At 46.9% G+C, this 23751-nt stretch overlaps 1 protein-coding gene across 2 annotated transcripts in view; it reads right to left on the bottom strand.

Annotated features, from left to right (window-relative positions):
- ITGA8 (integrin subunit alpha 8) overlaps positions 1-21323 on the bottom strand; it is a 118895-nt gene extending 97572 nt beyond the window's left edge. For both annotated transcript variants that reach the window (XM_033164907.1, XM_033164906.1), the window contains exons 1-2: positions 21055-21323; positions 16567-16691 (exon numbers count right to left, since the gene is read on the bottom strand). In XM_033164907.1, coding sequence (XP_033020798.1) covers positions 16567-16691; positions 21055-21308 — 379 coding nt within the window. In that variant the 5' untranslated portion in view covers positions 21309-21323. The remainder of the gene's footprint in view (positions 1-16566; positions 16692-21054) is intronic.
- Between the last annotated feature and the right edge of the window lie 2428 nt (positions 21324-23751).

Consider the following 23751-nt stretch of genomic DNA (forward strand, 5'->3'; position numbering starts at 1 on the left):
GGTAGCCGTGTTAGTCTGCCATAGTTGAAACAAAATAGAAAATTCTTTCCAGTAGCACCTTAGAGACCAACTGAGTTTGTTCTTGGTATGAGCTTTCGTGTGCATGCACACTTCTGAAGAAGTGTGCATGCACACGAAAGCTCATACCAAGAACAAACTCAGTTGGTCTCCAAGGTGCTACTGGAAAGAATGCTCTGTATTTTGTTAGACTACAACTCCCATTGTCCCTGATCACCAACTAGGCTGGATGGGGCTGATGGGAGTTGGAGTCCAGCAACAACTAGTTGGTCACAGGTTCATCATCCCTATTCTACAGGATGAAAGCTAAATTCACCTAGAAAGGTTACAGCTGATCAAGTCTTGGACTTAGGTCTTTCGGGTGTGATATCCTGTTGACTCACACAATTATCCTACTTCCTCAGGTTTGCATGAACTCTGAAATGCACCGGGAGCTCCTGTGCAGAGCAGAGCAGAGCAGTCTCCCACAATGAGAAGAGGGATGCTCCAGGTGTGCTCTTCAGGCACATTATGAAGCTCCACACCAGGGTGAGCATCTGCTGTTAGAACAATTTTAAGATCAGGACAGGATAATAAGCAGCTATTAAAGTTTTCAGTTTTTCAGAATCATTCAAACATGCAGTTGGGTATGTTTAGGTTTTTTTAAAAAGAAGAAAAAGAAGACGAGATAAGCAAAACGATCTGACTATATTTAGTTTAATTGCAAAAATAACAACAACTAGGGAAATAATGTAAAAGCAACCTTGCCCAGCAATCCATCCAGCCAGGAGATTCTATAATTTGTCAGTATTCAGATTGTAAATGAATCAAGTCACTAAAAAGGGGGGGGGGGAGGTAATTTTTCAAAGAAGTCCCTTTGATTTCCCTCCCCCGCCCTTTGGGACGAGTTACAAAAGTGTGGTCCATTTCAGTCAGGCCAATGCCGTTTGTCTCCAACTGTTATTCCACAAACCAGCACTAAGGAAAGGAGAGGAACGTAGTCCTGATCAGTATTACATGTGTCCCCCCGCTGCCACAAGAGACAGCTCTTTAACACTGCTTTATATACACGTCGCAGATGTCAGCCTAAGAAAAGCCATCTGGGTAAAAACCCAGTCCAATTATAATCCATTTCAGGTTTTTTAATGAAAAGCAGACCTCCCTTTCTTTCACCCTTAGTCATCTGAAGTAAACTGATTTCCCACATGTTCCTAAACTATGTTCCTCCCTCAGCAGTCACTCCTAATGAACTTCTCTATCGATACCCAGAAGGAAACACGGAGCCTCCTCCTAGCCCCTTGGATCTGGGCAGCCCCTGCGCTGGTTTCTGGTTCGTATCAAGGAGCCACTCGACAGAGCCTTAACTTTTGTTATTTGAGCTAAGTAAGAATAAAAACACACATGCTGTCAAAGGAGGAATTTAAAGTATTTTTTCAGCGTCAAATGATATTACATGTATTTACGGAACTGAAACACAAACAAAGGTCGGTACAGCAGTCAATACTTGGACCCGGTGCAGAGACAATGCCCTGGTCACCTAGCTATAGTGCTACAGGGCTTGAGGGTTCCCCTTTCCTACTCTTCCACCTTCTGTGATATGTTCCGGCTGTTGGTTTGCATCATGGCTGTGTCAGTGCTAACGTGCTTGTGTCCGCAGTGGGTGGAAAAGGGAAGGAGGACCACTGGTTGAGAAACCTGCCACAAATGTTTTGTTTGCAGCAGTTCCTCAGACCTCTCTAATCTTGGCACTCTCCCCAGGCCATGCCCCCTTCCCAACCAAGCCCCCTCTACCCAGGTCACACATCCCACCAACCTTATTTCACCTGTTCCTTGAGTGTTTTTTGTCTGGCTAGAATGTCACACCACTGAACTGTCCCGATTCAAGCAAGACACCCCGGAATTACAGAAGCCATCCTGGCTTCTGATTGGATCCCAGAATGTCCCTTTTTGGGGGGGTCTGGCCCTGTGGAGAGAATCAGTTGGCTCCCATGAGAGCTAGGGACTAAAACAAAATAAAATAAGCAACATAATTTGAATCACCTGGATGTTGGGTATGGAATGTCCGCTTCAATTAAGATCATGCTTCTTGCTTGTAAGGATGGAGAATAAAGCAAGGGGATGATGTGTGTGTGCAGAAACTAGACTATTGTAAATTACGCATTAATTACTCTGCTCGCTTTCACCTCTGGCCCTGCCTACCGATGTCATGTGGCCCTTGGAAGGTTTCCTAGAAGGTAATGAGCTGAAAAAGGTTCTCCAACCTTGACTTACAGCTTCCATGAATTTGGCACTGGAGCGAAACACCAACGTTGTTGACAGCCCAAATGTCCAAAGTGGAAACATTGAACCTACCTGGATGACCATGGGAGAAAGAGTAGCTTAAGATAAGTGGAAGGGATGGCTAACTCACTGTTCCTCACTGTCCACTGTCCCTAACCTTGGGGGTGGGGGGCAGCTGTTTCTGATCTATGGGTCCTGAACTTTCACATGACACTGAAACCACAGCCAAATGATAGAGTACCTGCCTTGCAGGCAGAAGTTCCCATGTTCAGTTTCTGGCATCTCCAGTTAGGGACTGTCTGAGACCCTTGAGAGCTGCTGTCAGTCAGAACAGACCATGCTGAGCTAGATGGAGCCATGGTCTGACTAAGGCAGCTTCTTATATAGCTATATCTGTCAGAACTTAGCCTCAGAATGGGTGGAGTGAAGGGTCAGAACATGACATTTTGCCACCTGAGGCAGAGCAACAAACTATGCTTTCCCTCCGAGGTCTGCTGCAAGCATCGGTGATCTGACTGCATGAGTGAGAAGAAGCACAACAGTCTCGTGAGAGGGGTGCCGAGAAATTAAAGCCTGCCCTTCCCTCTCTGCATTATATGGGGAGGTTTCATAATGGAGGAAAGGGGAAAATAAAAACCTTTTGCCATCCTACTTTCCAGCACCTCTCCATCCCAATATATAATAATGCTGAAGGGAGATTTGGAGGGTGGAGGAAATAGACGCAGGGGACTCTTTTGCCATGCTATTTGGGGTTGGGTTTTTTTTGGGAGGAGGAGGGACACATTTCCCCTTAAACTTTCCCCTCCAGCTTTGTATCAACAGCACTCAGATATGGGGCCGGCAGGCAGCCCCAACCCCCTCCCCTAATATATTAAGAAAATTATGTGCCACCTCTTGGCCCTAAAAAGGTTGCCCCAAGGCAGCTCACAATAAAATCTCAACGCTATTAAAAGGAGACTATTCAGAGCCACAGTAAAAACAAATAAGAGCTGAGTATGGTTGCAAGATTAAAATACACAAAAAGCTCGGCAGAAATTTTAAAACGTCAACAGGGCAACTGAGGAGGAGCCAGGCAAATCTCCTTTGGAAGACAGAGTTCCACAATCAAGGTGATGCCCCCTCCCCCAAAAAAGCCTTATTCTGAGTCCCACTGATTGCACCCTTGTTGGTGGTGAAACACAGAGCAAAGATGAGGGCAGTGGGTGCTTCTCTTAGTACCACACTCTTGCGGCGCATTCTCACCCTGAAAAAAAACTGGGGGAGGGGCCAAGATCATGACACAGGTCACATGACATGCCCAGAGTGCATCCCGGAAGACACGCATCCTGATTTTTTTATCTGAAAAAGTTGGATAGTATGTCACCAGGTTGTAGTTGCAACGAAGAAAACCAGGTATGCCAACTTGAGCAGCTTGGAGGAAAGTTGGGGTCTGAACATAGTCAACAAACAGCAATGGTAAATAACACTTTGTAGTTTGCCCGGTTACTTTGGTGGGGTGAAAGTTATGTTTTGGAGATGGCCCACCGTGGAATTAATGTAAAAATTAAATAAGAGTGGGGCAGCCTTGCTTGACACCTTTCTCAGTTGCAATGGCATTAGTAAGATGGCCCTGGGCATCTCATCTTACTTTGAGTGAGGTCCCTTCATGTAACATACATATTAGATGAAGCAGTAGTCGGTCTATTGAGGTGGCCTCTAGTTTTTCCCAGAGTTTAGCTCTGGATATCACGAGCACACTTGGCGAATACTAAGGGTTGTGTCCAATGTTAGTCCCATTTAGAACAAACCCATTAAAATCTATAACTTTGGTCAGATAGAACCCAAGCCCAAATGTTCAGCTTGGTGGCCCCTTTGGCTTGGCACCCTAAGTCCAGCCCTAGATAGAGCATATCCTTAGCAAATAAAAGATTCCAGGTTCAATCCTTGATACCTCCAGCCCAAACATAGCTGCCTGAGCGAGACCCTAAAGAGCTGCTGCCAGTCACAGCGGACAACACTGGGGAAAACAGGTTAACACAGGGGTCAGCAACCTTTTCCAGCCGTGGGCCGGTCCACCGTCCCTCAGACCATGTGGGGGGCCGGACTATATTTTGAAAAAAAGAAGAACAAATTCCTATGCCCCACAAATAACCCAGAGATGCATTTTAAATAAAAGCACACATTCTACTCATGTAAAAACACGCTGATTCCTGGACCGTCCGCGGGCCGGATTTAGAAGGTGATTGGGCCGCATCTGGCCCCTGGGCCTTAGTTTGCCTACTCCTGGGTTAACAGTATGCCCTGGCATAGGACAGGGTCCTGTGTTCCTATGTAATACATTTTCTCCCTCTCTAAACAGCGGCAATTCGGCCACGGTCCTCCCTGAATGGAAAGCCCATAAAAGCAAACTATTTTTTGACTCACTAGGCAAATGGAGCCAAATGAGCAAAGCTTTGTGCTTTAAAGGTTTTCTTTTTGATTAAGCTAGCATATTTGAATGCATAAGTTGCTCAAGTATGCAACTTTGATTAAAAACAAAAACTTCCAAAGCCTGAAACACAGACATGACCTTGGCTTAAAAGGAACAAGCCCTAGTCTCCTTCTAATGAGTAAATACGCAGAAGTGCTTCTCGCCCGGTGCTTCTCTTCACCCTTTCCCTCTGCTGTTTGCCATAGCTCAGTGGAAAAGCATCTGCTTTGCGTGCAGGTTTCAAGTTCAATCCCTGGCATCTCCAGGTGGGGCTGGGACAGACCCTTGTCTGAACCCCTGGAGAGCTGCTGCCAAACAATACCAAGCTCAATGGAACACTGGTTGGACTCGTGTAGGGCAGATGCCTATGTTCCTATGCCAACCTGTTCACAGCAGACCCAAGAAGGTGGTGTTGGTGATGAGGCCTCAGAGAGTACTGTGCCCAGGGTCCCTTCAAACCTGACTGGTACACCGTGGTACAGAGACTTCTCTTCACAAAAGTCAACACCTTCCTAATAATAATAATAATAATTTATTTATACCCCGCCGACTGGCTGGGTTTCCCCAGCCACTCTGGGCGGCTTCCAACAGAACATTAAAATACAATTATTAAACATTAAAAGCCTCCTTAAACAGGGCTGCCTTCAGATGTCTTCTAAAAGTCTGGTTGTTGTTTTTCTCTTTGACATCTGGTGGGAGGGCGTTCCACAGGGCAGGCGCCACTACCGAGAAGGCCCTCTGTCTGGTTCCTTGTAACTTGGCTTCTCGTAGTGAGGGAACCGCCAGAAGGCCCTCGGCACTGGACCTCAGTGTCCAGGCATAACGATGGGGGTAGAGACGCTCCTTCAGGTATACTGGACCGAGGCCGTTTAGGGCTTTAAAGGTCAGCACCAACACTTTGAATTGTGCTCGGAAACGTACTGGGAGCCAATGTAGATCTTTCAAGGCCGGTGTTATGTGGTCTCGGCGGCTGCTCCCAGTCACCAGTCTAACTGCCGCATTCTGGATTAGTTGTAGTTTCCGGGTCACCTTCAAAGGTAGCCCCACGTAGAGCGCACTGCAGTAATCCAAGCGAGAGATAACTAGAGCATGCACCACTTTACACCCTTACTAGTATCAACTTCATTTGTTGCCTACAGCAGGGCTGAACCATGGCTCATTATTCCTAGAGTTGGAACTGCTACCACGGAGAGTTGGCCAAGTCTTCCCTGCACATGTTATGTGCAACAAAACAGTTGCATGGCACCATCATCAAATGGTGACACGCTAACGTGTGGCTGTGCCAAATGTTCCCGACATGGAAGTGATTTCCATACATGGCAGTCTGAAATAGCCGGTGGAATCTAGGAAAACAGGGCAAGTAATTACAAACAGAGTGTCTGGGCTTCTGCAAATACATAAAAGTACCACAAATAATGGAATACAGCTTAGAGAGCACTAAATTTAGTCTGTGCATTTTTTTAAATAAAAAAGTACCACAGGAAGAAGAAATGATTATGATTACACACACACACACACACACACACACACACACACACAGGTATATAATAGTATTCCGGTGAATTACTTTACTCCATCCAAATCTGAAAATCTAACTCAGCTGATGGATATTTCCAGTTCAGGAGCGTTCTCCATAAAGTCAGAAATTGCTTCATCCAAGACAATACCAACATCATGATTCTAAAACTGCACTAGAGTTTCAACCTGTGCAATTTCCTTGGACTGCCAGTCCAATTCTTAAATTTGGAACTTGCAGCCCCCCCCCATCACCCCTGACCACTGCCACTGGCCATACCGGCTGGGGCTAATGTGAGCTGAAGTAAAACGGAATCCAGAGAATTCTGGATCCCTGGGCTTAAGTTGAGAGCAGAGAGTGGATTTTTCCAGCCTTAGATCCAAGCTAACTAAGCTGCGTCTCTTATTTTTTAAAAGTCACAGTCGACAACAGGAGCCACACATCCACCACAAGCACTTTGCCCGTACACGGTTAGAGGTAAAACTGGTATTCCTAAACGTCTTGTATAAAAAAGGAGTGAGATGGTGAGCTTTTCATTTCTTTTCTCCAGAAATAAATCCTGTCTTGTAGTTAATGTCCCACAGGGTCTCACCATCTTAACGGTGAATAGCTTCTCCGTGTAATTAAATCCCTAGCGTATCACAATACATCCTCTCCTTTCCTTTCCTTAAACAAGTACCTGGCTCTGGTTACAATCAACTCTGTTTCTGGCCAAATTGACTCATGCTTTATCTCAGCTGCACACTTGGCCAAAGATCTCCCCTCCTGCAACTTGACAGTGATGCAGCCTTTGGTTGAAAAGCACAACCTGTTTCGTCAAGGTGTGATTGAGCACACCCAAAGGGGAAGGAAAACCACCTAATCATTCAAGATTAGCAAAATCTCATTCCAGCAATTCTGGGCTTCAGGAAAAGAAAAGAAGCTATTTTATAGTAAATTAAGTATTTTTTAATAAAAAAAATTACTATGTCACATTTTTAACAGGATAGGGATTCAGAGATCGTACTGAACAAATATCCTTAAATTTAGAATTGTGGAGCCAATGTACGGAAGTATTTTGTGCATTGCTCTCCAGCTACCCCTTCCGGCCACTTCAGAGAACTGCAACAAGACCCTTATTTTCAAAGGCAGGTTGGCTTTATTAATTAATTAAAATGCCTTTTTGCTGCAACAATCTCCAAGATGGCTCATTAAGCAAAACAACAACAACCCTCAAAATATAAGTTGTGTTCTAGGTGGCGAGGGCAAGTGTAGCAACACCTCCAAAGAAGTTCTGTGTATGCATGTAGATCAAGTCAGGAATGACGCTTCTCAGTGGATAGCATTGGTACCCAACATAGAAGCCTTCAGGTGCTGTGGGCTACAACTTCCACTATATCTGGGCAGATAGAAAGGCATTTGGGACCTGGGCCTGAGGTTCTCAACCTCTGCAGTCCCAATGGCTCAGGGCTGCAACACCTCAAGGACTGCCTCTCCTCATATAAACCATCCTGGACTCATCCTGCATCCATCATCTGAGTCCCTTCTTGGTATTCCTTCTCCACAAGAGGTCCGGAGGGTGGCAACAGGAAAACGGGCCTTTTCTGCAGTGGCTCCTCATTTGTGGAACGCTCTCCCCAGGGAGGTTCGTCTGGCACCTTCATTATAACCTTTAGGTGAAAAAGTTCCTCTTCAACCAGGCCTTTGGCTGATTAATATTCTACAGCCTGTTAAATGTGGGTTTTTGTGGGGTGTGTGTGTGTTTTGTTTTGTTTTTGTCTTGGCTATTTATTTGTGCATTTATCCTGTATTTTTATCTTGTGAACTGCCATGCTATCTTCGGGCGAAGGACAGTGCATAAATTTAATTAATTAATTATGCAGAGTCTATGTGCATACAGCAGGCTCCACAACAGACGTTTGCCCGTCAAAATGTGGAGGGCAGGAGAAACTGGCCTGAGGACATGACAGAAGGGGCAGGGCTAGCACACTCATCCCTGCCTTCTGCCTTATAATACTCATGCCTTTTGACAAAACAGCTTTATTGCATGAAGGAAAGACCACATTTTGTAAACACATGGTGCACACATTGGTTGTGGGTCCCCAGGATCTCAAAAGCCCCCCTCCCCCAGGGCAAGTGTCCTCAGACTCTCATTTCCCCTTCAAACACTACAGCAGTCACCAACAGAGAAGCACCCGATGAGCAGCCAATTTGTAAAGCCTGAACTGACCCACAGGCATCCTTTTAACCCAAATGGAACTCAACTGCAGGTTGTCATCCCCCTAGATTTACTGGCTGCGAGCAATTCTTCTACCTTCCTCCCTCTCTAATCAAACCAAAACATGCTCTTTTGTTTTCTGTTCTTTTCATTCTGCTGAAATCAGTGGGTACCCATTTGTATACACAAAAACAACTGGAGGGAAGGATTTATGGACTTTCAGGAACCGAACCCAATAGCAGAGTAAGGAAATCAGGACACAGGCTTTGCTGCTGATGTTTTAAAGATGGGAGACATGGAAGAAATAAAGTTAACCAAGAGGAAAGCTATTTACTTCTTGGAACCGGGATTATAACCGAGGCGTTTGCTCCCAGTTCAGTCAGCCTAAAACTAAAAATCTCAATTCTCAATTAAGGAGATTAAAAAAAGAGTGAGGTGGGGCTTTTGTAGGAATAAGAGTGTTAAAAATAAAGTGGAAATTGTAGAAGGCCTAAGAAGCAACAGCTGTTGAAAGAAGCTGTGTGCAATCCTAGGGTAGCATTTTCCTATATACCCTTCATGATGACCACTAGGGCTTTTGGAGGGACTCTCGTGGACTCTCCTTCATTGGAGGGTCTTAAAGACAGGTTTGATGTCTTTCTTCAGCTATGATTCCTGCATTGCATTGATGACCCTTTGAGCCCCTTCTGATGCTACAGTTCTGGTAGGAAGTGGATACTGGAAACAAAGGGGTGCCAAAGAACAAAAAACAAGGCAGTTCAGAGGCTCATATTAAAATATATATTGGGCTGTGCAATGCTATGAATGCCTAGGAAGAAGTTATTTCTTTACTACATCTGTCTTTCCAAGAACCTTGAAATGATGGGCACCAGCCTTTCCAAACCTGATGTCCTCCATCTGATATAGGACTCCGGTTCCCATCAGCCACAGTCCATGTACCCAATGGTCAGCCCTGTTGCACAATCTGATCACTTTTCATGTAAAGCACCCCCAAATTCCACAACATATTGCTTAGCTTAGTGGATGGCCTCTTAGGATGCCAAAGCTGCCATCCACAATCCCTGTGCTTATCACACGACGGTTGGAATGGGTTGGGGGGTGGGGATTTTGCCTGCTCCATAGTTAAGCCATGCCTTCATTTCTTGCATCTGGAGTTTTTTGCTTTTCAAATTGAACTTCTTTCCTCCCAGAGAAAACAATGGGGACCTACTGTTGTGGGTTTGAGAGGGGGACAGATTCCCCTAAAAGTCCTGGGTACAAGATCCCCCCCCCCTAATTTCCAGAGTTAGTAAATGTAGAAGATTTCTAGATGCTTGAAGTCTTCATCCAGGTGTGAGGAGCTTAGCAGTGTAATAATTCAGGCTGAATCAGTTCCCTGGAATTGCCTGGGGAGAAGAACTATCATGTAGTATAAAGCAAGGTAAAGGGTAATTGAGGGGCGTGGGTGGCGCTGTGTTCTAAACCACTGAGCCTTGGGCTTGCCAATCAGAAGGTCAGCGGTTCGAATCCCCGCAATGGGGTGAGCTCCTGTTATTCAGTCCCAGCTCCTGCCCACCTAGCAGTTTGAAAGCACATCAAGTGCAAGTAGATAAATAGGTACCACTCTGGCGGGAAGCTAAACAGCGTTTCCATGCGCTGCTCTGGTTCAACAGAAGCGGCTTAGTCATGCTGGCCACATGACCCAGAAGCTGTCTGCGGACAAACGCCGGCTCCCTCAGCCTATAGAGAGAGATGAGCACCGCAACCCCAGAGTCGTCCATGACTGGACCTAATGGTCAGGTACCTTTACCTTTTTTAATGGGTAATTGACACAAACAGTTACCCTGTGCTGGGCAGTGAAGGAGAGTGTGAGCCTCTCCTTCCATGGTGAGCAGAGAAAAAGGGAAGGTAAGAGATCTTGGGGGTTTTAGTGGACTGCTCAATGAAAACGATGACCCAGCTGTAAAAGGTGAGTAATGGTAAAGGTTTGTAAGAGTATGTGTATGCTGGAAAGAAAGGGGGGGATTTTTTCTCCTGTCAAAACTGCAGAACTCTGGGTCGTCTGGTGAAGCTGGATAGTGGAAAGCTCAGAAGAGACAAATGAAGTACGTCTTCACATGGTGCAGGGTTAAACTATGGAATTGACAGCCATAAAATGCTACAGTGGGCACCACCTTAGGCAGCATTCAATGGGGATTAGACAAATGCATAGAGGACAATACTATTAACCCATACTAATGATGGCTATTTGCTGCTTCCCGATCCAAGAACATAAGGTGCATGCTTCTTAATAGCACTTGCTGGAGAGCAACAGCAAGGGAAACTATTGCCCATTAGGGCAAAATAAATATTGCCCTAACGTTAGCTTGCAGGCTTCCCACTGGCATCTGGTTGGCCATTGAGGAAAACAGGATGCTGGGCTAGATAGGCCTTTGGTCTGATCCCACAGGGGTCTTATTATGCCCAGATCCTTAGCAACAGCCATTCATAAACTTCCAGCATAAAGCTGCCGCTCCAAGTCAGCCATGCATTCTGAAGCTTTGGGTGACAATGTTGCGATAGTTTCAAAATTGGACCAAAACAGAGGAATTGCTGTTATGGCTCTTTCACAAAGGCCACTTGTAGGAAGTGTCCTCATCCTGTGCTCCTGCTCTGTTGACTTGTGCGGCAAGTATTGTTGGCGGAGGAAGCCAGAAACTCATCCAAGTGTGCTGTGGGGTCTCCACACATTGAAAGGTTGCAAGTCCCATAATACTTTCTAAATGCCATCTTACTCAGAAAACAAGTCTAAGGAGTCCTGTGCTCAGAGGTTAAGGACAAACTGGAATCCAAGACTGAAATGTGGTCTTTGGAACCTCTTTCGTTAGGAGCAGAGAAACCTCAGGCGTGGGGACCAAATAGGGATCTCTGGACTTGAGGCTTTCCTCAGACCCCCCCCCCTTCTCCCCAGGTCATGCTGTGCCCCAGGCCTTCTTCAAGTGCTTTTGCCTATCAGGAAACTATGGAAAGGTCTCTTTCTTGCTTGGATTGGGGTGGGTGTATATAGAAGCCTGAAGCTTTTGCATTGCTGGAATGTAGCCTACGGTTAAAGTCGTTGCCTCAACCACTTTTGCCTCTGGCCCTGACTGCCACTGGCATGAGGCCCCTGAAAGGTTGCTAATGGTAGAATGTGGCCCTTGGACTGGACCTGCTTTAACTTCTTGCCTTCAGGTGTTGTCCAGAGTCCACACCCATGCAGCACTAAGAGTTAATCATTTATTGTCTTTTTTGTGCAAAAATAAATGAATTTCAAATTACGCCCAAACTATTTTTTTTTATGTTACACTACGCTTTTGGGATATTCAGACCTAAAATATTATGTATTAACACACCCCTGCCCACCCAACTCTCATTTTCTTTTTGAGGTCACACCCAGAACGTTGGTATTAGCAAACCCCAAGTCTATAAAATGACTGCAGTGTTTGATGCAGTCCCATTTTTCTGTAATTAACACCAGTTGGCTTCCATTCCCATTCTTCATTAAATTGGAAAATCTCTTTTTGTGAGTGGGAAAGGACCGAGCAGTGACGTAAGACATCAGAGGTTCAGCTCAGTGCCACCAAAATGTTTCCTTGTGTGGTTCTGACTAGTCATATTAAAATGACTTTTCTCTTGTTGCAAGATTTAGAGCCCAAAGTCTAGTCAAATGAACTGCAAGAAAACAAATTAAAACAACACAAGCAGCATGGCTACAGATGAAACTTGTCTCCTGGCTCATCCCTTGGTGGTGGACAGCTAAGAAAGAGAAGCTGGAGGGTTGTGGTCAGCATCACTCCCTAGGTCTCTGGTATTCCTGCTGTCATTGCATGACCAGCAGTGAGCCCAGGGGAGATGATGTCTCATGGGGACAACCCTGCTGCATTTAGATCCTGCTTCCGGGCTTTACATAGACATCTGGTTGGTCACTGTGAAGACAGGATGCTGGACTAGATGGGCCAGTGGCCTGATCCAGCGGGATTCTTATGTTCTTAACATTGGATGTAACTGTCTCCAGGAGACAGGGCTTCTCTTCATCCAGCCAGATGGAATTTGACTCCTGGCTTGCCTCTGAATTTGGATGCTGGCAAAGTGTGATGTGAGAGGCATACGATGTCAAAGTCTCCTCCCCAGGTCTGTGGTGTTCTTGGTGCTGTTGTCCTTGCACACTCACAACAGGGCCTGGTGAAATAGTCTCTCTCTCTCTCTCTCTCTCTCTCTCTCTCACACACACACACACACACACACACACGGAAGCTGCCAAGAGGTGCTACCTGTAGCTCCAGAGAGCATGGCTATATTAACGAGGTGGATTCTAATTACCGTACTTTCCAGCACTACATTAGCTGGGATTGGTGACTTCTCATACTCTCTCTTAAAAAGAAAGAATGATACAGGTGCAAGACAAATTTGGGAAATGAGTCCATTGCTACACTTTTGATGTCACCACGATACTTGAAAGTATGTGTGCTAGTCAACTAAAGCCACGATTCTAAGGAGACTTGATGGAGAAAGAATATGTTCATTGAATGGGCTTACTTCTAATGAAACATTCTAAGGACAGCATGGCATAGCAAAACTCTCTCACACATACACTCACTAACGTAGATATTTAACACTAGAGATTTTGTACATATTGTTCATCGTATTATTCCAAAACCTGAATGCTATTTCCTTTAGTTTAGTTCTGCATGAGTAACTCCAAATGTGCTTAAAGGGCCAGGATGTATTTCTGGGGTCGCTATACAGTAGTAGCCAAAGGAAGGTAGACAGAGATTATACTAATGTTAATGCAATCAGTAGATTTGTGCTGTTAGCAGTGTTTGAAACTCCCATTGTTCTAGGCGCATTTTGGGACGGGGAATTTCATTAGTGTGAGCAGTTTCCATAGAGTGGAAGGAAAGGAGGACCTTTTTCTGCCTCCCCACTTCTAGCTACTCTATGAAGACTGGAGAAGAGACCCTCTTAAGAATATAAGGTGGGTGAGCTTGGGAAGGACTAGACCATGTGAAAAATGAACATAATATTTTAGTTGCAATTCATTCATTTTCAGCTTTGTATTCTTGTTATTTAAAAAAGTGTGCCTAGACATTCCATTGTTGCACCCATAACCTATATTTAAGGTGCCATTTAGCTCCTAGCTTTCATATCTCAGTTTCTAACACTGTCTCTTAGCATTCTATCTCCAACCTGTTTCTGCATTCCTGTGCTCTCTGCTTCTGAGAGTATTGATCCATTACTGTTCTTTCCTTTCCTACAAACCTTTGCCCATAAATTCTCAGTTTGAGAACCTGTTTTCATGACTGCATCTGCAAATGTCAGATGGGGGATAGCTTTGTTCCTCTTGACTTCCACCTGTCCACAACCTGTGGCAAGGAGATCCTGTGTGCATGCCTACAGACATAGGAATCCCGGTTCTGTTCTGCCACCACTAACCCACATTTAGGAGAGCTTACAGACATTAGTCAAAAGAGATTATCATTCTGTGCGCATTGGTGGCACATCAGCAGGCATACATGACCAGCTCTCAGTAGACTAGGGAAGTGTTCTTTTTCAACCTAGAGTTCAGGGATGATGGAATCTGTGGTTCAGCAACATCTGAAGGGTCAAAGGCTCCCTACATCTGCTGTGGGAAAACACATACGCAAAAAATATAAGTAAACTCAAGATTCTGGTCACACAACATGGACATTCCCTCAGTGTACTTATTTCTCAATCTGCTTTGTTTTTACTAGAGTCCCAAGGTCCATCAACTGGGACCTGCTGAAAAATAGTGGCCATGGTGGTAGCAGCAGCAGACATAGTATGTTTAGGATTAAGGAGCAGAGCACCTCTGAACATAAGTTCAGCTCAAGAGTGTCCATTTGGTACCAGAACTGAGTTCAGAACTCTTTAACACAAAAATCCACCCATTAATTTTTTTCTCCTTAAGCTTCCTTAACAAGGACTTTCTTTTTCCTCTTCAAGTGGGTTGCTGAAATAAAGAGGAAAAAGAAAGCCCTTGTTGTTGCAAATGTGATACAATTGGGAACCAGGAATCCCTGCTGATCTACCACAGATCACCCAGAGCTCTGCCGGTAGACCCTGATCCAACTTCTGCCCTGCTATAGATCCCAAAGTAAATTGCTGAGAGCTATGATTACAGGTGAAAGCAACCTGTCACCTGGTCAAACATACCTCCCATTTGGGGAGTCTTGTTTGGTTCTCAAATAGAACTTTGACAACACACTTAAAAGTCTGGGAACTGTATAGTTACACGGGGATTCTTAAAGCTATTTTTTTGGGGGGGGGGACACACACCACTGTTTCTTTGTAACTGAGTCATTACAAAGGACTGCGTCCTTAAGATTTCATTCTCTATTGTCCCACATCCATTTCATGTGCTCAGGCAGGACATATGATGAATTACACAATATGATGTTTGTACCCATCTAAACTTTGCTTGTCGAGCTGAGTTTCACTTCCAGTCTCCTTACACGAGTCTGAAGGAGACCTCCCCCAGGAGACACTGGTGTGTCCAAAGGTATCACCTTACTAATTTTGCCTCCCTCCCAGGAAAGTTTTGAAATAGATGTTTTCAGAAAGGGGGTTGGGTGTACCCATGTACTCAAGAAAGCGCCACTAAAGTTAAACTAAGTTCCATGAATCATAGCCCCCATCCCTTCTAAAGATCAGATCTGACTAAATTAAAACCTTTCAGTTTTAATGTTTCAGAAGACACTAGCACTAAATGGTTTTCAAGGGCCATAAAGGGAAAACAACAGCAAACATAAACAGCCCGAATTGTCTCAAATGTGTTTTCCCTTTAATTAAATAGGAACCATCTGTCGGAGGGGGTGGCGGAGGGGTTTGAAGTGGATGCAATCCATCCATATGATGCCTACACTGGTTTCCACCCAGCCTCCATTATCCTGAAAGAAAGTTCTCCCCTCTGAAAAGAATTAAATAAGCACGCAGCACAAGGGTACCTTTTCGCTCCACCCAACCAGACAGAAATCCCCTCGCATATGGAGATGCAAAAGACTGGGTGCTAAACACTGAGTACAGACAGATTTCAGCTTCAGAGAGGAACACTGAACAAGGAGCTCACTATGTAAAACCCAAGGCCGGCTCTCTTAAAAAACAGAAATGCAAAACAAAAACAAGGACTCCAGTGTAAATCACATTGCATGAAAACATCCGGGGGGTGGGGGAAGGTTCAGGACACCCAGGAAACTTAGTGAAGGTGGAGAACCTAAGACCACAGTCACACCATATATTTAAAGCACCATGGTGCCACTTGAAAGACTTCTGACATCCCCCAAAGAATTCTGGAAGCTGTAGTTTGCTAAGGGCGATGAACACGGCTGGACCAATACATGTTGGCACCTGAGTCAAATCACAAAACGCTCCATGTCCCCTGCCATGGAAAAAAGGGGTGAGTGAAGATCTGTATCGGGAATGGGGTGGGTGGGAATAATGAGATACATGAGGAACAAAGGTGGTAGGAGACCAGCAGTGCCTCCTATTTGCCAAAAGGCTGCCATAGAGGTGGCATGGGGTGGGGGTGCTGCTGAGGTAGTGTCAGATCTGGCCTCCAAGGAGCGTGCCACAGCCATTGTTGCCACCATGGCAGCAGCAGCAGCAGGCTATTCATTTCTTGGAGACTTGATCTGGTGGCCTTGTAGATCCTGCCGCCTGAGGCAAGTTGCCTCACCTTGCCTCATGGGTCAGATAGCTCCTGTGCTGCGAGTTGTTAGGAGACCTTTATTCCCCAGAGTTACAATTTCCAAAGTGGTTGAACAATCAAACCCTCACAGGGGCGGGACTCTCAACACCCTAAACAGGCTATAGCTCCCAGAATTCTTTGGAGGAAGCCATGCTCATAATAGTGTTTTAAATGTATAGTATGAATGTGGCCTAAGTAGAAGCACTGGAGGTCATACCACTGCTATCTCTTTGGGGAACCCCATGGAATCCTTCCTCACAAAGCACATACATACAAACATCCAGGAGTGGCATTTCCTCCTGGGAAGTTGCAGAGAGATAGATCAGGCAAATGACCACCATTGAAGGGAACGTCACACAGCTTCAGTAGAACTCGGGTTCAACTGCATGTTTCCACACCGATGTTGACACAACCAGTTCACTTACTTGTATTATCAAATGGGATCTGTTTGCAGTCAGCGGCTGGCCAAGGGCAATGGTAGACTGCTCCTCCTTCTACGATGTCTGGCTGGGTAGTGTTGGCCTTAGGAGCTCCGACTAGGACACTTACTCTGCAAAACATCCATAGGCATTCATGAACAAGGATGAAATGTCAAAGGTCAGCCGTCTCATTGAAACATGGCGGTTTGCTGAAGGCTAGCTCAATAGCTAATTAAAAAAAACAACTTATAAGTATTCAACAAAAATAAATAATGGTCAAGCACTTTTTGGAATAGGTAATTAAACAGTTGGTTGGTGAGCACTTAGAAAAGGATGCTGCAATTACTAAGACCCAGCATGGGTTTCTCAAAAACATGTCATGCCAGATGAATCTCATTTCTTTCTTTTTTTGAGTTACAAGCTTGGTGGATAAGGGAATACTGTGGACATAGCGTGTCTTGATTTCAGTAAGGCTTTCGACAAAGTCCTCCATGATATTCTTGTGGAGAAGCTGGTATAATGTGGGCTAGATAAAGTAACTGTTGGGTGTATTTGTAGCTGGTTGAATAACCAAATCCAAAGAGTGCTCACTAACAGTTCCTAATCATCATTGAAAAAAATGTGCTGTAGTGCCCGTTGTTCAACATCCTTATAAATGACTTGGATGAAGGTATTGAGGGGATGCTAATCCAACATACATGCCACCTGGGAATCTACGCCATGCATATTCCCCCTTCTGCCATGTTCTTTGAACATCTAAATAGGGTTAGAGGACAACTTCTCCAGCAAGAACATCATTAACTTGTTCCCATGTTCTGCTGGTGGGTTTCACAGAAGCATTTGGCTTATCACTACGGGACACAGGATGTTGGGCTAAACAGGCCTTTGGCCTGATCCAGCAGAGCTCTTCTTATGTTCTAAGCTTAAGGGAAATTCATTGCCACATTACATTGTGAGGTCCAGTAGAGTAGACAGCTTTCAAAGCAAAGATGAAAGGGATTCACAAGGGATAGATCTGTCAGTGGTCATGACATTGCTACAAACAAGCTCTACGTATGTTTAGAGGCAGTGTACTACTCATCGTAAGAAGCTAGGAACAAACAAACATCTAGGGGTTGTGAGCCATCTGGGGAAAACTGCTGCGTAAACAGACTTTTGGCTTCACCAGGCAGATTCTGTTGATCTCAGTAAGAAGGCCAAAGGGCTCATTCGGTACAGCATGAGACCCTTCATCTCAAGGTCATGGGTTCGAGCCCCACATTGGATTCCTGCATTGCAAAGGGTAGGACTAGATCAGGGGGCAGCAACCTTTTTCAGCCATGGGCCGGTCCACCGTCCCTCAGACCATGTGGTGGGCCAGACTATCTTTTTTTGGGGGGGGGGGGAATGAATGAATTCCTATGCCCCAGAAATAACCCAGATATGCATTTTAAATAAAAGGACACATTCTACTCATGTAAAAACACGCTGATTCCCAGACTGTCCGTGGGCCGGATTGAGAAGGCGATTGGGCCGCATCTGGTCCATGGGCCTTATGTTGCCTACCCCTGGACTAGATGACCCTTGTGGCCCCCTTCCAGCTCTACAATTCTATGATTCCGTGAGTCTATGAACTGGCTCTCCCATCACCATCATCCATTGGAGGCTGGTGCATTAGGGACATCAGTCATTACTGTCAGCACCACCATCATATGCTGAAGGCAGAGAGGAGGCAGGGTTGAGGGACCCTGCCCTGCCACCAATGTAGTTGGACTCCAGCTCCCATCAGACCTAACCAGCATGGCCAATGGTGAGGAATGATGGGAGTTATAGTCCAGCAACATCCGGAGGGCCACAGGTTTCCCATCCCTGCTTTAAGGCAAGTCAGTATTATTATTTCCCAATTCTGGAGACAGGAGGACTAAGGGCTGAGAAAGAATGGCTTTGCCTAAGGCTACCGTGCGAGTTGGTGGTGGAAGACGCAAACCAGGGGCTTCCATAGCTCTTAGAGTCTTAGACGCTATGCTCCATTTGCTCAGTATAGGCGTCGGCCCCAAAGCTGCCCAATAAGCCATACATCAGCACCTTCCCTGCTCCAGCAAATCCACTCACAAGCTGGCCATGGTTAAGCTTGCAGATCTCCAATGTGATGCAAACATTCCATGGATTCTCAAATATCGGATGTGTGATGGCCTGGGAGTCAGACTCTGATGCTGAACCTGAGGGATCCCAGCCTGCACAGGATTCCCTGCCTCCAGAACCAGCTGAGCCAGGGCCAGGGCTTGAGCCTGTGCTGGATCCCCAGGTGCAGGCATCAGCAGAGTCTGCTCTGGCTCCTGATGGGAGGGAGGACCCATTGCCTGCAGGTGCTCCACTCCCAGCCTCTTCAGAGGAAGCTGAGGCAGCCCCTGGGTCCAGTAACCCACCAGCCTCTCCTGAGCTGCAGAGGCTCAGGACAGAGAGGCGAAGAGAGCTAAGTGCTTTCAGGAGGAGTGCTTGCCTCCAGGCCCGGAGGAGAGGAGAGGCGAGTCTCTGGAGGATCGGGGCCGCCCTAAGCATAGGGCCAGATAAAAGCCAGCCAGACCCAGCCCAAGTTGTGTGAGCAACTTAGTTGCAAGCGTATGCTCAACCTGCAACCTCGTGCCTGCACCTGCCTTGGACCTTGACCTGCTCCCTGCCTCGCTCCCCTCCGGACTGACATCCTTTGGACCCCTAGACCCAGGACTGGACTTGGACCTCGCTTCACGGACAAACCCCTGGGGCCAGCACAGGATGACTCTTTCCTGCCCCCAGTCCACATCCCCTCCAAATATTTGATAGACCCAGGAGCCATTCATATGTATACATTCACCACTAGGTTACTGCAAACACCACATGTATGTATGAATGGGACATCACAGATCAAACACTGCAAACACCACCATGCATTTCAAGCACCATGCTTTTCAGTGGAGTAAATCCATGCATTCTGCTACTACATGTACAGTAATACAGGGTACACTGATGGCATGCAAGCCTGCCTATGGCCACACACATTAGATGGTCTCATCAACGCAATCAGTTCAGTCTATTCAATCCGGCAACAATCCACAGCTTACAAGAGAGAGGTTTTAGTGCAGCGCCACTGATGTCTAAAGAGAGAGTCCACAGGACTTCTATCAATAGAAAAGTGCTGTGCACTTTAAATTGGACAATAGCAGTTTGATTTCCTGCCCAGTTAAGGCAAAGTAATTGGCTTTAATCCTGTCAAATTCAGTAGGGCTGAATCAGCAAAAAAATGCACTTCTATTTAAGTTGCAGAAAGCATTTCACTGTAACACACACACACCAGCTTGTTCTTAATGGGCTTCACAGATGCTCTATGAAATATACACAGTATAAACCCAGGGGGTACATCTCAAGTGACTTGCCAGTGATACTGTCAGGCTGTGCCACTGAGCCTATATGTGCCCCTGACGCAGCCTCACAGAAACTCCTACTTAAATCTAGATTTCTACAATTGCATTGATTTCAGCACCATGGCTGTGTACAGTATAGGCAGCATGCATTTAAAGCAACGCCCCCCCCCCAAATAATCCTGGGAACTTTAGTTTCCCTTCACAGAGCTACAACTCTCAGCATCCTTGACAAACTGCAATTCCCAAGAATCTTTTGAGGGAGTGGGGTGGGATAATATGCTTTAAATGTGTTCTTCACATCAACCCATAGATCGGTAGACCTGCACATTGTGATGCTGCTCTGGGGGGAAAGGATACTGGATGCCTCGCGATCTGTCCACATGCATCAAATAGCAAGAGACGCTGGATTTCGGTCAATTTAACTGCCTTGAAATCAGCCTGGACTCTGCGAGCTGGACTAAGAACGATACAGGATCCACTCGATTCTCTAGTCCAGATTGCAGAAGACCTACCGGTGGAACTTCCCACCAGCCCATTGCACTCTCTCGCTGTATGATGAGTAGACCGTCCCAATGCATGTGTACTCAGAAGTAAGCCATATCGAGTTCAATGGGCTTACTCCCAGGTAAGTAGCCTTGCCTATGTAAACCTATATGTACGCCTACTGGAAAGTATGTCTCGCTGTGCTCAGCGGAGCTGCTGACTCTTTCCTAGCGAGTAACTTTCGAGTAAGCCAGCTGCAATCCCTTCACTGACTTGGGAGTAAGTACTTCATTGGACTTGCTTCCGAGCAGCCGCTCCTAGACGGCTACCGCTAGGAAAGAGTGCGCGCATTGCTCCTGGCCGCGGGACAGAGCTTCTGCTTTCGATGTAGAAGGTCCCGGATTCAATCCCAGGTTCAGGTAGAGGAGCTAGGCAGAGTCCCTTGCCTGAAACCCCGGAGAGCCTCTGCCCGTCAATGCACCGAGCTAGATGGACCAGTGGGCCTGATCCGGCACAAGGCAACGTCCTCCGTCCGGCACAAGGGCAGCCGACCGACTCCCACCAGCTCGCGAGGACGGACGGCGAGGGCTCCGCAGCCGCTGAGCCATATATATAAGCGCCGGGCGCTACTTACGCGTGGGGCGCAGGGCTGTAAAAATCCAGCGCGTAGCCGAAGTAGCTGCCGTCGGGGCCGCCGTAGACGGCGAGCTTCTCCTGGTCCAAGTTGAAGGCTCGCAGCGTCCCGGCCAGCGGCGCCAGGAGCAGCAGCAGCGAGAGCAGTGCGCCGCCGCCCGCAGCGCAGCGCCCGCACCAAGGCGCCGACGACGACGACGACCCGAGCAGCGGCAGCAGCGGCACCAGCAGCAGCCTCCGCCGCCGCCTCCACATCCTCCCGGCAGCCGCTCCCTCCCTCGCTCGCTCTCCTCAGGAGTCCCAAGCGGCGGCACCGAGGAGCTTGAAAGGCGCCGCTGGGAGCCTCGCCGGGCTACCTCTCTGGCCGCCGCCGCTGCCGCCCCCGCGCCTCGCTCTGCGCGCGCCGCCCGCCCGCCCGCCAGGAGGTGGCATGGCGAGGGAGGCGCAAAGCCCGCCGCTGCTGCAGCCGCCAGCCGTCGGGGCAGCGCGCGAGGAGCGCCTGACTGGGCGCCCCCTGGTGGCCTCGGCCGGGCCGCGACGGGGAGGAGAGGCGGGAGGGCCGAGCCCACCAAACGCGACCGCCGCTGATGGCTTTTCTAGAAGAGCGTCCGGTCTGGAGCTTCTCTAACCTTACGGCGCCCACAAGGTCTGGAGTCTGCTCCGCACGCTGCTTTTGCGAAGGGTCCTCGTTGTCTTCATTTGGCACTCTTGCGACTTCGCGTAGGGTCGTCACGGGCTTGCGCCGTTTCAGGGCCACTTGACTCCTCCGCGCTCCGTTTCTTCTTCCCGTCTACCCTCAGATTCAGTTATTGCACTTACAGCCTCTGCATTTTTTCTCCAAGGAGCTCGAGGTGGCCTCCCTGGTTCTCACCCTCCTCATGTACTTCCCAAACAACCACCCTGTGGAGTAGGTTAGACTGGCCCAAGGTCACCCAGTGAACTTCATGGGGGAGTGGGGATTTGAACCCTGGTCTCCCAGGTCCTGGGTCCAACCACATTGGCTACTGAGGCAGTTCTTCATCCATCTGATGAAGCGGACTGTACTCCACAAAACCTTGTGCCAGGGGTCAGCAACCTAAGGCCCATGGGCTGGAAGCAGCCCGTGGAGGTTGTTTGACTGGCCCACGAGCCGGCCCCAAACTGAGCTGCCCGCTCACATGCTGCGCTAAACCATCACAGCATGGGGACTCAATTCTGCAGCGCCAGAAAAACACGTCTGCGCAGACGCCGAAAATCATTGGCGTGCACACGCAATCCGGCCCACGGAGGGATCTCTGCAGGACCGATCCGGCCAGGCAAGATAAACCTTGCTGACCTTATGCCATAATACTCTCAAAAATGCCCCAAGCTGCTGGTGCTGCTTTTTCTTCACCCCACCATGATTCCTCCCACCCCCTCTCTCAGGACTTCTTGCTGTTCAACAAACTAAGGCGGCTGTGCTTCTGACTTTTCCCCCTGAAGTCAAGCTGGATATTCTTTTGCCAGAAGGAAGAATGAGGAATGGCAAAAATCCTCAGAAAATGCTTATCTGTGGCCATTTTCCTCAGCTTTCAGGGTTTAAGGTAGGAGGGGAACCAGTGACCTTTTAGGATTTTTGTTAGGGAAGCAGACTTTTATTGGGGGGGGGCAGAACCTCAGATTTGTATTGATTTTGATTGATATGCCCATGCATCCAGATGTTGCCAGACTCCAACCCCCATCAGACCCAGCCAGCATGGCCGATGGGGATGATGGAAGCTGTCATCTGAAAACATCTGGATGATGACTGCTTCTCTATCCCTGGTTAAGACAAACTATTGACAACTTTCTCTCAAAAAAAATCTTACTTTCCCGAGTTCTGTTTATCAGTGTTGTTAATAAAGGGGGGACTTGCCTGTATTGTAGTTTTCACTAAAACAAAGGGAAAGGGGGGAGGAGAGATACACCGTGATGGAGCCAAATTGTCTGGTGTTTTTTTTTTTCTGGCATGAGAAAAAGGCCCTTCCTCACACACATCTGGGTACTTCTCTAAAACCAGCTTATCTTGTAGCTTTTGGCAGGACAAACAAAAAGCTGTGGAAGGAGATGGAGGAGAACATTCTGAATGAAGGTATTTAAAACAAAGTCAGACAGTGTAGGGTGCATTTATATATATAGCAGTGGTGTTGAATGCATATGTGAGTGGCAGGCAGAATTACTTGGCCACATCCAACAAATGCAAGCAAAGAGCAAAATTTATTTCCAAGGTTAAGTGTAGCGCCTTAAGCTGTCATCACCAGCTTGCCCTGCCTCGTGATATTTGACTTTTGAGACGCTCCTATCAGCTGCAGTGTTAAGTGAGATGTAACCAGAGCTGTTGTGCAGATTTTTAAGGGTGAAATGAACACATCAACTTCCCATAGCAGTGGGAATGGAGCCACAGAGGCTTCTCAAACTCAAGAGGGGGAAGGGAAACATTTGGCCCTCTTTCAGCATAACTATGACAAAACAATCACACCACCATCATCTATATTACAATTAATTTATTTCCCAACATCTGTTTTTTTAAGGAATAAAATCGGCTGAAATTTTTTAAAGCAGGATAAAATAATCTGATTAAAAAGAAAATTTTAGTTGAGAAACTTATGGCAAATGTTAAACCTTATTATTTATTTCTGATACTTCAAATAGGTGAATATGGTTTGACATAGTTGTAGCTAAGACTCTTCGGACCAAGTAT

Source organism: Lacerta agilis, chromosome 12 (assembly GCF_009819535.1).
Source record: "Lacerta agilis isolate rLacAgi1 chromosome 12, rLacAgi1.pri, whole genome shotgun sequence".
NCBI lineage: Eukaryota > Metazoa > Chordata > Lepidosauria > Squamata > Lacertidae > Lacerta > Lacerta agilis.